The following is a 15,522-nucleotide window of genomic DNA, read 5'->3' as shown; positions in this document are numbered from 1 at the left end:
AAGGCTCTTCATTAAACTATCCTTTTCTCATATTCCATGTGTATTTCTACTTGCACTCAAACCTTATATAGAGGAATTATAATTATATGATAACACTTTCCATTTATTAAGCACCTTTTAATACCAGGCACTGTGGTAGGCACTTTATATATCCTATATGATGATCTCTAAACCTTGTATCAAATCAAGGTATGACTCATTCTTCTCACTTTGCAGATGAAGAAACCCAAGCCCAGAAGTGACTGAATCTGGATCTTATAGTAGTGAGTGGGAAGAGCTGAGATTCAAACATAGATCTGTCTAGCTTCAAAGTCAAGATTGTCTCCAGTACATACATAGCACGTGGTAATAATGCTTATTGTCATAGCTACTGAAAGAAGGTATTTAGTGAAAATGTTCATTTTGAAGTTATGTATTTTAACAGCATCATACTCTCTTTTCCTTGGCTCTTAAAAGGTGGGTTGGTGGTCTAAGGTGATGAAAGTCAAACCTAATACAAATGCAGTACTCCCATATCATATCCCTTACCAACCTAAAGAGAGTTACAACATATAATGGACACTTCTGTTCTTTCTCCACCTGGTCAACTCTCAAAGGAAAACAAAATTCATATGATCATTGAGGTCTAGAAATTAACTTTTATTTTCAATCTGTCAAGAACTCCTGGCAGTTATTAATTTTATTAAAATGATTACATATGGCAAAACAAAGAATAGAGGTAATTCTATTTCTCTACAACATAAATTATGAGTTAGATTCTTAGCTGCTGGCTCAGCATTGTTCAGGATTCTTTTAAAGGATTTGGGAGGGGAGACTTTAATTTCCAGAAAATGTTAAAGCAGCAAGAGAAAAAATAAATTAAAAGTAATTGCAAATGGAGATATTGCCAAGGATGTCCTAATTATAAAATCTTCTTGATGTGTTTATAGGCCAGATTCCAAGCTTTGGTATTAAAAAAAAAAAATCATGTGAAAGCTCTCCTATATTGGCTTGTCATCCACATTTTATATCATAGAGCAAATCTGCTGATTCTTTTTAAAAAGATGGCAAAAGTGAATTATGACTAATTCAAACAAAAAACAACCAGCATCCATTCATCTAACTGAAATATGTCAAAACAAAATCAATTTTATTAAAATATTTAATACCAGAATAACTTATAATAGTATGAAAAAGAGTGAAGTACTTGTCCTTAGTTTTCTCTGACATGATCACATTTTGACAAATTAATTTATAAAGATTCCAAAGTTTTTATCATGGATCCGTAACTACTTAAGGATGTAAACCAAAAGAACTCATACTTCATCCGATCATACAGTCATAACTTAACATATCTTGCTTTGCACTTACTGTTACTGCAAACAGCAATTTAGAAAACAAAGTAAAAATATATATATACAAAATATTTTTATATCAAATTATCTTCATTACACTAAATAAACCCAATCCCCAAATGCTATGTTACATGAAAAAGTGTCCTACAATTTATATCAAGAATGATATTGTCCATGTATCAACTAGAGCAGCCTTTGGTTTTAAAAGCGTTTTGCAAAATAAGGAAAAATATCACCACACGGCTGCACTATTGGCTCTCATTCACACTCACAAAAATGCTTTCCAGTTAAAAAAAAATTACAAAATAGATTACATACCCAGAAAAAACATCCCACCATAAAAGAGTCAAATCCTTTTTTACTTCTCTGTAGCACACATACTCTGTTATATTTGGCATCTCTGGTGTTTATTCAAGTTTCAAGTCTCCCCAAGCTGATTAGAATATTATTGTTTGATTGAAACCTATATTCTTCTTTCTTGATATTGATTATTCTCACTCAGTGATAGTCTAATTTAGAAACAAAATGTTCTTTCTTTTAATGCATGATTTCACTTAATTTTTACTTAAATGTCCTACTTGGCAAATTCAAAGACTGTCAATGTTTTGTTTTCCATATGTTTTAAATTTAAAAATCAATTTTATGTCTGTATAAGTATATTCACATAGAGATACATTTCTTTCATTGTCTTGTTCTCGTTGCAATATAAATTGTCCATCAGCAATTATAATTTGAAATGAACCAAATAAAAGGTTTTCAGCCATTCCATATGAAAAAGTTTCCATCACAAAAAGCACTGACCTCTAATGCAAACAGGATTATGTGTTAAAACTAAACTACAGGTTTAGTTCAGCACGGGAAAATTCTGAGTAACTTACGTAATAAAATTTTAAAACACTTATGCAAAACTTAAGAAAGAGAAAATCCAAATTACTTCTAAAGGGCATTGTGGTGTTTCCCAGCAGTGCTTGGAAAAAGTTTTCCAGATCACAATGGATTCACTGGGATTCTTCTTAAATAAACATATTATGTGATTGCCGCTCCTTTCATTTTGGACCTTTGTAGTGTGTCAGATAGGCAGGCAAGATACATGCATGAAATTCTCACTGTCACTCTGAAAAGCATGCTGAACAATTTTTAAATACTGCAGCAGTTTTTTTGTTTTTTAAAGGAACATCTCATTTGGGCTGTGTAGATTTCCAAGTTTTAACATGTGAATTACTGAAAACATTTTGAGGGCTTTCAGCAGTTCTGGTTTCTGTCCTGAAATGGTTAGGCCCATCTGGAAGGACACACACGGACTAACAAGCATTGTGGCGTTGTCATTTGAGGCACAGCAGCTCTGCTGTGCCCACGTTGTTGCTTATTTTGGGGGGAAGCAAGGCACTTACTGTAATGGCAATGCAGACACTTTATGCATAGTTTGAGTAACATAAAATAAGTTACTACTTTTGATTAAAGTGAGGTTTTTATAATTTATATGTCTCTTATAGAAGCAACTAAATGATATATTTAGGATAATTAAAAACAAGAAGAGGTTTGAAAGGGAGTCATTTTCACTTTTGCTTCGGCTCTTAAGATGAGGGTTGATGGGAAAACACTGACACGAAGAGCAGCCGTAGGTCTGAAAAGTGACAAACCCTTAAAATGGCTGAACCAGTGGCACTTTGACCGTCTTTACTTCTGCTATATGTGATGACTTCTGGATGATGCAGCTGGTTGTTCCCTGCAGTGTGTCTTTGCCCTGTGCAAGATTGGTTAAGGCCATCGCTGCATTAATCTCCTTCCAGTATGTATCGTCCTTGCTTGGTCCCTTCCTATTGGCTGCACTGGATTTAAGCAAAAAAGAAAGAAAATGATCCAACTCATTGCAGCATACACAGAAAATGCCATCAGCGAAACGCATAAATGGCAAATAAAAACATATTTCTCACCTGTCACCCTTATTGGATCCATTTTCCAGAGCGTCTGTAAAGACAAGCAAAAATTCAATTACTTTTCTTTTTTTCTTTCTTTTTTAACTCAGGAGCTGCGTCATTAATTTACCGGCATAGAGATTCATCAGGAAATCTGGTTGAAATTAATTAATTTTTTTTACAAAGAAAAAGCAGTTTAAATTAAGATACAAAAGAAATCTCTTTGCAAAGAAGCAAGATGAGAACAGGTAATAAAGAATTAAAAATAGCTTTCATAAGTAAACAAAAATCTGATGTTAATGTATGCTGAAAAATTGGGCCTTTTCATGAGGAGGAAGACAGCACAGGGACAGGAACACTAGCTCTTCCTGGGCCAGGTTCTGGTCTCACTCCCTCACTCACCTGCTGTCTACCTTTGGATAGACTATGATGCCCCCACAGTCTGGGATGCAGTTTCCTCAACTGTAAAATAAGGGAGTTCCTAGAAGATCTTTAGAGTGCCTCTGTGATTTCATGGGACTCAAACCTTCATCTCAGAAAAAGGACTGGCAAATAGTTCCCTCTGACTAGCTAGCCAGAGTGACAGATTCAACACTGGCAGCAGCACTGACTTCTGGCATGTTAGAGTAAGCAGGCATCAGTCTTCAAGCTGCAAAGGAAACCCTCTTACTGTGGGAAATGAGCATTAGGGTGTGAGCTTTGCTTATGCACTCTCTCTATTGGTGTAGATTCCCTCCCTCTCTCAGGCACTGATGTCTACCAATGCAAACATCGTTATCGAGAAGGACGAAATGGCCTCTTGATCTTGATTAAATCTCCCTACGTAGCTCTCAGGCTAAAAGACTATGGTATTGGGAACACAAAAAATAGACATGCTGGAGGGAAAGATGTTCAGAAGGTAAAGAGGGTCCGCTAGCATGGCATGGGAAGTGGGGACAAAAGAGTAGAATTGAAACTCCCCATCAGCCTATGAGTCTCCAAAACTAGGTTAAGTCACCACCACCACCATCATCATCAACAATAGCTACAGAATGAGGCACTTTGCCCCACACAGGAAACATGAAAAACACAATGTGTGCTCAAGGCCTTCTTCTGTTTCTATGGCCTTTGGAAAGCTGTCTTTTGCTGCCTGCAGTCCTCTCCCCTTTGTTTTACCTCCCCCAGCTCAAAGGGTATTTTTTTTTTCTCTGCAATGCTCAAGGCTAGTTGGGTCAGACAGCATAATTTCCAGATTTGGGCTCTAAGAGAGTCATGGGACCTGAGAATAAGAGCATCAACATAATCATAATACAGTGTGACCAGGATAAAATTCTCCAAGGAAGATATGGTCAAGAGAAAATGATTAAATGTCCATGGAGATGAGGCAGCTGAACTCCTATGTCCTTTAGGAAGGAAAAAGAATTGGGAAAGCCTGTTAGTGCATCCTGAGTCAGGCCTCAGGTCGCTGTGAGCTCTTTTGCATAACCCTTGCTAGAGACCCAGGAAGTTAAAAAAGAAAGAAGGCAAGTAAACAAAACAAAAACATAAATGACAAGGTTGTTATGAAGAATAAATGAGATGTTATGTGTCTGGCCCCAAACAGAACAACCCAACAAACATTAGTCTCTTTCTTTGATCTTTCACTTATCCTTTGGGGAAATAGCTGGGTCTGTGAGCAGATGGATGGTCACCATCTGGATCTTCTGGTCCCTACTAGGTTGCCCTGGATGGTTAGCTATATTTCTGCTGCTTTTGATATTTTGAATTATAAAATTACTTATGTAATTGGAGGCAAAGAATGACAAGTTTTAATTCATGGAACTCCAATAATCTTAGTTTACAGGTCACTTTCTATGTGCTAGGCCTATTCTAAACACTTTGTGTCTTAGCTTATTTAGTATTAGTGACTTTCTATGTACACAGTATGTCTCTGTTATGTCCACTAAGTTATTCTTTGTTTCATACTATTATCTGTAAATCTTTACTCAGGAATGACAGAGACAAGGCACTACTAAAACAGAGAACAAGTCAAGGCCTTTGTTTAGGAGGAGGGAAGCCAGCAACATTGGATATTTTACAGAGGAAAAAAAAAAGATCTAGGCCTTTGCTCAAATTTGCCCACAAATTGCAACAATTCTGTTGCCAAAGTGAAGCAATAGGTTATGGAGATATTTATTCAATGGAAAGACTTGGCAAAAGCAGAATAAGTTCCATGAAGCTTAAATAACATTAGGGAAATAACAAAACATAATTTAGAAAAGACCATGTAACTGATGCTCTGGCTTACAAACAAAGCAGTCTCACAGATTCAAAGGGGACCAGAGTCAGATTCCCTACCTGAATGGTCAACCCGAGAGTGATTGCTGCATAGATGACAAGAAGGAAGCCTGGGGCTATCAAATATGTAATGGGTTACAGAACCCAGAAATGCCCTAAATGAGTGGAGGAGCCTGCACGTGAAAGGGGAACATGTAATTCACTGTTAAGGTCCATGGAGAGCTTGCATTTAAGACGAAGAGTGAGGGGCGCCTGGGTGGCGCAGTCGGTTAAGCGTCCGACTTCAGCCAGGTCACGATCTCGCGGTCCGTGAGTTCGAGCCCGCGTCAGGCTCTGGGCTGATGGCTCGGAGCCTGGAGCCTGTTTCCGATTCTGTGTCTCCCTCTCTCTCTGCCCCTCCCCCGTTCATGCTCTGACTCTCTCTGTCCCAAAAATAAATAAACGTTGAAAAAAAAAAAAAAAAAAAGACGAAGAGTGAACTTGTATGTCCTGCAGCCCCATTTATGGCTGGATACTGCTGGTGCTCCCTGGGGCTGCCTCCCTGAACTCATTCCACTGAGAAACAAGTTTACTACAGCCAACTGTGAAATTATAAAACTCTGCTTACTCTTGGGGTGTATGTGTTTTACAGTTTGGTGCCTATGAAAATACCTTTGAAGTGTAAAACATAGATTCCAATGCCTGTTTGGGTATTCTTAATTAGTTTCACAAATTTCAACAATATGCTCGCCTGTATTCAAAAGAACGCATCCTGTATTTTATTTCTCAGGCAGATGGGTATGTTTAATGTCATTAGGTATGGATTTAGGTTTTTCCCCATCAACAGTAGAAAAGTCTTCATTAAAAAGTAATGAACAGAAGAAAACATTTTGCTTCTCTATCAATAGCAATGCTAAAACAGTGTGTAACAAAACTCAATGTCAAACATTTCAAACCAACAAGGAAGAGGTGACCACTACTTTTTTTTTTTTTTTTTTTTTTTTGGTGGGGGAGGACTCTCTGTGTCCAGGGTGCTTTTGGTTTAAACATAAATTGGTATTAAGAGGACATGCTTTTCCTGTTGGTGTTATTGGTGAGTTGCCTGCTGTCACTAGGATATTATGCATCCAAGAGCCACCTCCTTCAGAGCTGGGTGTTCTAGTTCCCAGAAGAACCAGCAACAGGAAGATAGCAAACAGGGGTCCTTTTACTCTGAAACATTTGTGCTTTTGTAGGAAAGCAAAGGACAATCAAGATCTGGTAGTTTGGGGAGACTGTTTTTCTATTCCTCATGTGGAGATGAAATCTGGGGAGATACCCCAGCTATTTTAGAGAACTGATATCATTTGAGGGGAACTCAGAAAATTTACAATCCACTCGTTATATTCAATAACTGTATTGAACGTGAAGATGTTTTTTTCTTATGCTGGCTCTTATCTGATTCAAGTATTTTGTGTCTTTTCAGCCAATAGTTAAGAGCAGTGGGTCTACTGACCCATCACCAGGGCTCAGGGGGCTCATGCCACTTCTGTCACTACAGAGAGGTGGTCTCACAGGCTCGCCTCCAGAAGTGGCATCGAGGAACAATCTGACAGGAGAAGGAAGGATTCTGTAATGCTGTTGAAAAGAGAGAAATCTGAAGTCTGAGCCAGAGCAGACGTTTCACTGCTGTTAATTAACATGCACAGACTTGGGGTCTGACTGCCCCACATTCAGCTCAGCTGTATCTCTCACTCTGCAAGTAGCTTGGCTCGGCCTCTCCAAAGTCTGGGCTAAAACGCCTTTTTAGATTGTAAGGTTCCAAAAATCAGCTACGCTGTCAATTACCATAAAAGCAACTGGTTGGCAGGAACAACTTATTGAACCAGCCAAAAGAGCGTGTTTTAAGACCAAAAAAGAAAAGGAAAGAAAAAAAGAGGTGCGTAGTTAGGAAAATCTTGGATGCCGTAAAACCCAAACCATGTTAAAACTTAAAGTGGGGCTATCCTCAGTTTGGACATGTGTTTCCTTATAAAGTTACGTAGAGAAACAATTATATTGAAAACCACTTCTATTGCAATTCGAGATGTGTAAGCACCGAGCTCTGTGGGCAAAGTGTCCACTCAATTTTGATAAGTGCAATTTAGAAACGTATTAGTTCTGATATATATTCCTGAAGTAAAGAGTTATAGTCATAAAAAGAGACAAAAATATGGCCAAATCTGTTTCTCTGAGATTTTTTTTCCAAATGTAATCAATAAGCCCTAAAGTTAGGAATGTTTCAAAAATTCTGCAAATGTGAAGTAGTAACTCACACCACTAAAATGTAAATAAAGAATATAAGGATTAAAAAAAATAAATAATCTAAAAATCATGCTTTATGTATTTCCCTAACTTAAAATGGAGACAGTCAGAGCTCCAGATGCTTGACAACTGTGTTCTTTCACACTGTGTCCGTTTTGGGGCTATTACTGAGAACAGCAGGTGTGGACAGCCAGGGTTTGATGTGTTTCTGATCTTGGACGTCCTGAGAGCCCCCGGGACGCCAGATCAGTTTCTGGAGTGCTTTACATACTTGGAACAACTGAAGTAAAGAACGCAACCCTGGCGAACTGGGCAGACGGAAGACCTCTCTGAAGATTACAAACTACCGATGGCTCAAAATCTGCAGGACCTTACACCAAATGGACGGCGCGATCCTCGGGGCTCCCTGCTCCCACTTCCCATGGTCTCTCTCTCTACTTCCCCCACATACTACTAGATCCAGGCAGGGCCACACACACACCTACAGATTGGTTCCACTGTGACTCTATGCTTCTTTGCTTTTAAAATTAGCATTGATGGGGAGCCTGGGTGGATCGGTCGGTTGAGCATCCGACTTCAGCTCAGGTCATGATCTCGCAGTTGGTGAGTCCCAGCCCCGCGTCGGGCTCTGTGCTGTCACCTGGGAGCCTGGAGCCTGCTTCGGATTCTGTGTGTGTCTCTCTCTCTGCCCCTCCCTTGCTTACACACTCTCTCTCTCAAAAATAAAACATTAAAATTTTTTAAAATTAGCATATGCTGTTTTTCTCTAATAAGAAAGGAACACAGGTTCACTGCAGAAAATCTGGGGAAAAATATACAAGAGAGAAAAAAAGGAAATTTAGGGATAATGAATATAATATTTGTATATATGGCTTTCCAAGCAAGTTTATATACGTTTTTAAAAATGGGGTCATTCCGTACATGTTTGCTTTTTTTCACTGAACTTCTACTTTTGTCTTACACTTTGTTAATAACTAAGGTAATAATCTCCCATTTGGCTTTCCCTGATGTGGCAATGGTTTTTGTCTGTGAAATAGAAACAGATTGAAAGAATTCAAAATCCAGCTTCATCCAGTTTGAACTTGAATATTGACAGACCCCGATGTTACATGAAAGGGTTATCTTTAAAATAAAGTAAACAATTACTAACATTGATTGAATGCTTATTCAGATGCCAGGCACTATGCCAGGAGCTCTAAACCGTTATCTGCTGAAATGCTTACAATAACTTTGTGGAAGAACATCATGGCCCTTATTTACAAATGACACTGTAGCTTAGAGGGGTCCAGAAACTTACAAAGGACTCAGTTTGGCTGTGGGGGTGGTGAGTCTCAGCTCTACATCAGTTGACTCTGAAAGTCATGGTTTTTTTTTTTAACTCTTGCATTCAATTATTTGAGTGCTCTCTGTTGATAAAGCCACCTTCAAAGACCACGGCAAGGTTTAATGCACTGTTTACATGGAAAGCCTGTGGAATGACAACCTATTAAAAATCTATTGGAGCGCCTGGGTGGCTCAGTCAGTTAGACTTCTGACTCTTGACTTCAGCTCAGGTCATGATCTCATGGTCTGTGAACTCGAGCCCCACATTGGGCCCTGTGCTGGCAGTGTGGAGCCTGCTTGGGATTCTCTCTCTCCCTTTCTCTCTGTCCCTCTCCCACTTGTTCTCTCTCTTTCTCTCTCTCTCTCTCAAAGTAAGTAAAAATAAGCTTTAAAAAATCTATTAAGCACATTTTCTGTTCTTTTTGTTAGTATTTTAGACCACAGAGGTGCAAAAAGAGACTTTTTTTTCTGCCTATAATGTCATCTGTAATATAAAAAAAAATCTGCCCAAATCACAGAGTAGGGACTCTAAGCTCTCTTGAGCTCTTCCCCATGCTTTAATTAGAGTGACATTTTAATAGATGTGATAGCCTTATAACCACTCTTCTCTTGCCCAGAGTGAATTACTGCTAAATAACTCCTAGACAGCTGTGGCTGCATCACTTTTAGAGGAAATTTCTGTGGTTAGCCATTCTTTGGGGGTAGTTGGAGCTTCTGAATGAGTAATGATAAATCATTCTAAGTGATGTCTGCCCCAATAGGAAGGAAAAAAAATACCCAACAACCTGTAACACTTATCTTTTGATGACTGAACTGCTTCTTCCAGTTCTACCACAACCAAAAGTGAGTTCTACTTGAACACTTCAGCATGACAGGACAAGATTGTAACTGAACTTGGGGAGGTACCACAGACATTGCTCATTGAGTTTTGAGAGCCTTGAGGTGGGGGAGTTTTGAAAGCTTTCTGAATAGTGAGAATTATAAAATGAAACCCACCCTATCTTCATGGGTAGAGTTAGTATTTTTTTTCCCCTTTTGGAATATGCTAGCTAAATTATTCATCCTGAGGCCTTAAAGAATGAGTGGCTTCCAAAATCATTCCAGAGTTTGAAGAAAAATCTTTTCCAAAAATTAAGCCAGTGTTTCCTCCAGCCATGACTTCTACCATCTGGCCCAAGATTCTTTTCCTTCCTGCTACCTCTCATGCGGGCTGGCCCCTCACTATGGCTAATGATGCCCAGATGTCCTGGATCCACAGGATCCCCACCTTCAGCTGCCTCTCTGTCAATGCATCATCTCCTCTAACTCCTGCCAGGAAATAAAAATTGGAGACCACACCCCTCTCTTCTGAACCAATCACGAAGAGCTCCCTGGTCAGGGTGTAGGTAAGTTGATATCTCAAAGCTTTCAGGATAAGATTATATTTCCATTAACAACAACAGAACATCTTTATTGTTTCCGTAGTACCCATGTCTGCGTGTAAACCTGTAAAAGTGTTGCTTGGCTCCTTATTGGTCAGGGAGTAGTAGCCTTGAGGGCGTTCCTTAGCTCCCTTTCTTACTGTGAAACAGGTATTCTGACCTCATTAGTCTAGGCTGGAGGACTAAAGGTGTAGGAAGTGGGATTTGTAACTTGAAAGTAACTTTTCAGTAAGCAGAATACCACCCAGTTATAATGTCTCAACTTCACTTTTAATCTTTTTCACTAAATATATTAAATATCCTTGATGCTAAGTTATTCTGCATATTCCTATCTGCTAAGATTGCTCCTCTGTGATCTCAAAGACTCCACCTTCCCAAAGTCTAAAACATTCAGTCTGAAACTTCACTTTGAAGATTAGAATGCAGTCTATGGGGAGGAAATTGTTGGTGAATGACCAGAAAGGGGGTCTGGAAATGTTAAATATTCTCATTTCTATTCTTAGCTCATCGCTATTAACTACAAGGGTGGTCTGGTGTGAGGCATGGAGGCAGCTCAGGGCAGTGGTTGGAGCCCAGACCCTGGAACTAGAAGCAGGAGTTGGATCCCTGCTCTAACACTTACTATCTGTGTGACAGCTGGCCAGCTCCTTGACTTCTCTGTGCTTCAACTTTGTCACCTATACAATGGGGCTAATAGTACTAGACTCATAAGCTTCTTATGAGGACCATATGAGTGAACATTTTCTGAAAGAGAAGGGAACCTGAGTATATATACCAAGCACTATATAAACCCTTGTAAAATAATAATAATAAAAAAATTAACCTCCTTTCTCACTTTTTTACATCTAAGATATGGGTTTGTATGTAGTCACTAGGAAAATTAGTATGGTTCAGAGATTTAATAAGAAAACCATTATGTAGGGGCGCCTGGGTGGCTCACTTGGTTGAGTGTCTGACTCTTGATATTGGCTGAGGTCATTATCTCACGGTTCATGGGATCAAGCCCCACGTCACGCTCTTTGCTGACAGCATGCAGCCTGCTTGGGACTTTTTTTCTCCCTCTCTCTCTCTCTGTCCCTATACCCCACCCCACCCACCCCCACCCCCTGTACACATACTCTCTCTCTCAAAATAAATAAATTAATTAAAAAAAAAAAAAAAAGAAAACCATTATGGAAGAACAAAATACTTTAACTCTGGGCAAAGCCCATAGCTCAGATTCGTGGATTAAGTGTGCAGAATCTATCATCTTCAAGGACAAAATGGCTTTTCTGATGTAGTTTTGTGCCAAACTAACACAACATGCCAAGATAAAGAATCCTGGAGCCACAAGAAAGAATAGCTACAAACTTTAAGTGTCTAATGGATTCTGTTACTTCATTTTCTCAAGGGGTATACTGGAGATGTTACCCAAAATGTTTCATCCATGAAAGCTAGGTTTCCAGCCAAAGTCTCAGAAAGTGACTTCCTAACAATGCATGAATAACTTCTGTGTGTGCCTGTGTGTTGCAAGGAGCATTAATTGTTTATAAAATCACTCCTTTTACATGCAAGTTGGGCTACTAGTTCTGAAAACTGAATGGACTTACCAATTCTTAGCTAAATCTTAATTTTGGTCCAAAGTTGATATCGATACTCATTCTCTAAATTCTACAATAGCACAAGAACTCTTTCTTCCGAGATCAGTTTTATAGCTGCCACACTGTAGTTCTAGAAGGTTGACTTGTTTAATGAATATATAACTGCATAGTATTAGGTTATGAAGTATTAATGTGTGTTTCTTCGGCAAAAAGAAATGGAAAATATGCATTTGTAATAATCTAGAAACTGGCTGGAGAGTGTGGCTCCATCTATGTATTTTTAAGCTCTTCAGTATCTCTGAAAAACCATCAGAAAGGATTTTTCCTTTGATATATGAACCGTAGTGTATCTTTGAATTGGCTCACATTTTTGCCATGCTTTTCAAATTCCTCAAATTACCATCTCCAGAAATGGCACTGGAGACCAGGAGACCTTGCTGTTAAACCTGTCTGACTGCATTAACACCAGAAATGACACAGTAAAAGAGATGACGTTCACAAACTTCTTGGATCTTTCCGAGGAGTAGCAAATGACAGCTTCTCTACTCACAGTTCATCTGCTGTATTTATTAATAGAAAAGAAACATATTTTAGACATAAGATGAACAGTATTACCAGCCCTTCTACTTTTCAAATACATTTCAATGTTCTTAATATACTTAAAATGTTAAAACTGTACTTGGCATGTCAGCGTTCTATGTTCACACATTTCTACATTTAAAGGTTCTGCGATTTTCTGCTTTTCATTTCAGAAACAGTCACTTAAAGTCTCAAGTGGGGTGGGGAGGGCTTTGAAATGAAGATTGGGAATATTTTTGCCAATGATATTGAAGGACATGAGAATTTAAAAAAGGAAGTACATGTAGGGTGCATCAATGACTCGGTTGGTTAAGCATTGGACTTGCGCTCAGGTCATGATCTCGTGGTTTGTGAGTTCAAGCCCCGTGTCAGGCTCTGTGCTGACAGCTCAGAGCCTGGAGCCTGCTTCGGATTCTGTGTCTCCCTCTCTCTCTGCCCCTCCCCTGCTCATGCTCTCTCTCTCTCTCTCTCTCTCTCTCTCTCTCAAAAATAAATAAACATTTAAAAAATTAAAAAAAATGGAAGTAGGCATAAGGGGGAGGTAAAATTCCTTCCTATGCTTTGGCTGTGGTTGGAGTTCTCAGAGTATTTATTCCCAGTCTAGAGGTCTTCTGATGATCCGTTTTGACCAAGAGCATACCAAATACCCTGTGCCCCCAACTTCAAATCTTGCCAGAGGTATCCACTCTAGATTTTGTTCAGGAATCTACATCCCAGAGCATATAGTAAATTCCAGATCCCAATACACTATTATCACCTAAATTTAGAATTACAAGAGATTTCTAGGAAAAAAAGTGGGGGATAAATTGCTGAATATTAATAAGTTGATTTGTTTGGGGGGCGGGAAACAAATACATTTTATGGATCAAAACCCACCTTTTTGTACAATAATTTGTTGAAGCACAGGATGTGTCCTAGGACTATAGGAAAATAGCCGACTCATGAGGTATGTGACCTTGTGTAAATTATTTATGCACACTGCATCCAAGTGTCTTCGTCTATAGCATGGGGATAATAGTAACACCTACTTCCCCCTGGGGTTGCTGTGAGGACTAAATGAGGTAGTGAGTGTTAAACTCTTGGAACGGTGCCTGACCCGAAGGAAAGTCTATGGCGTCACGATTCCTGAAGTGAAGAAGAGACACTTGTTAGTCATTCTTCACCAGTCACAGGGCTATGTCAAATTCCATGGAGAGGCTAAGCCCCATAAGGGGCTTCCACCACCACGTCCTAACCTCTAACGCATATTCTCGAGATGGTGTAGAGCGTTGGAATACACAAGGGAACTTCTCCAAAGGGCAGGCTCCTGGATCCCACGTCTGAGATGATGATTCTGTAGGTGACAGGGATGCCAAGGCACGTGCCTTTGAACGAACTCTACAGGTGTTCTAATGCAGATGGGAAGAGGGCTGCCACTGGAGAAAACTGCCCTGGAGCATTAGGAGTGGCTAATTCCCAGCCACTGGAATTCCTGGGTTTTCACTCAAGTGTAGCAGCATGAGGCAGAATTTCTTTGGTAGTTTTCAAAAATCATTATGGATTCTTGGTGTTCCAACAAGGCTCAAATAACAAGGCTGTATTCAACAAACCAAGTTCTTGATTCTACCTTCATGTGAATAGGAAATATAACACTTTTGTTGGAAAATATTGTTCAGAAATGGGCACTCCAGCTTCAGAGATACTTTTTTACTATTTTTTGCTCAAAAATAAATATAATAACACTAAAAATGACTTTTTAAAGATTTTTTATTCTTTTATTTTAAAGTAACCTCTACATTCAATGTGGGGCTCAAACTCACTAACCCAAGATCAAGAGTCACATGCTCCACTGACTGAGCCAGCCAGGTGACCCCCAAAATGCCTTTTTTGGGGGGGATAAAACTTCACTTTACTTGCATTGCTTTACCAGTTATTATAATTTTTAAATTTTTTTTAATGTTTATTTTTCAGGGAGACAGAGACAGAGTGTGAGCAGGGGAGGGGCAGAGAGAGACACACACACACACAGAAATTGAAGCAAGCTCCAGGCTCTGAGCTGTCAGCACAGAGCCTGATGCGGCGCTTGAACTCTGTGAACCATGAGATCATGACCTGAGTGGAAGTCCGACGCTTAATCCACTGAGCCACCCAGGCGGCCCCCCAGTTATTATAATTTTTAATATGCTATGACATATAATTAAGGGACAGTAATTACAAATACAAACTTGAGAATAAAGAAACCCAAGATTTTCACTGTAATATATTACAGAATACTTCAGAAAAATCAAATCATCCTCTTCTAATTGGAACAGCGATGGTAACAATATACTGTTATAAGATCTGTGTTTTCTGTTTTGAAAATAAACATGCTGGCAAAGCTCTATATTGCTGTGATGGTGGGGTCTTTTATTTTTGTGACTCTTTTATTTTTTTATCTTTCCTTTGGGAAAATAGGGTGACAGTTAGTAATCCGCACAGGGTCATCAAAAACTAATTATTCAACCTAACATAGAATTTTTTATTTCTAGGGTAGGATAATAAGCTTTTTTAAACTAAAGTAAACTTAGTTTCTGCTGCCTTTAGTAGAATATTTTATTCAGGCCTGCCTCAAAAAGAAAAGAGCATTGTTTTATTATACATCAACATAGTGATGAGGTTCTACAAACAGCTTTTGGCTATTTTTAATGTTATTTTTACAGCAACACTGAGACGTAGCTAGAGCTATATGATCTCTACACAGGAACACAGATAAGGGGTACAGAACCACCATGGAATAAGGATTAGGGGTACAGAACCACCATACACCAAGGCCAAAATCACTAAAATGGAATGCAGTGGTTATGATGTTGAATACAGTTCCAAAGAAGGATTG

General features: G+C 39.0%; 1 protein-coding gene across 5 annotated transcripts in view; it reads right to left on the bottom strand.

Annotated features, from left to right (window-relative positions):
* Positions 1-618: 618 nt before the first annotated feature.
* The window catches only part of MKX (mohawk homeobox), a 68,018-nt gene continuing 53,114 nt past the window's right edge, over positions 619-15,522 (bottom strand). For 4 of the 5 annotated variants that reach the window (XM_040451115.1, XM_040451112.1, XM_040451116.1 and 1 more), the window contains exons 6-7: positions 3,269-3,302; positions 619-3,163 (exon numbers count right to left, since the gene is read on the bottom strand). In XM_040451115.1, coding sequence (XP_040307049.1) covers positions 2,977-3,163; positions 3,269-3,302 — 221 coding nt within the window. In that variant the 3' untranslated portion in view covers positions 619-2,976. The remainder of the gene's footprint in view (positions 3,164-3,268; positions 3,303-15,522) is intronic. The other variant, XM_040451114.1, reaches the window with a different exon arrangement.

Source organism: Herpailurus yagouaroundi, unplaced genomic scaffold (genome assembly GCF_014898765.1).
Source record: "Herpailurus yagouaroundi ecotype Mexico unplaced genomic scaffold, PumYag 203, whole genome shotgun sequence".
Taxonomy (NCBI): Eukaryota; Metazoa; Chordata; class Mammalia; order Carnivora; family Felidae; genus Herpailurus; species Herpailurus yagouaroundi.
The sequence above is the reverse complement of the archived record's forward strand: the minus strand, read 5'-3'. Positions and strand labels throughout refer to the sequence as shown.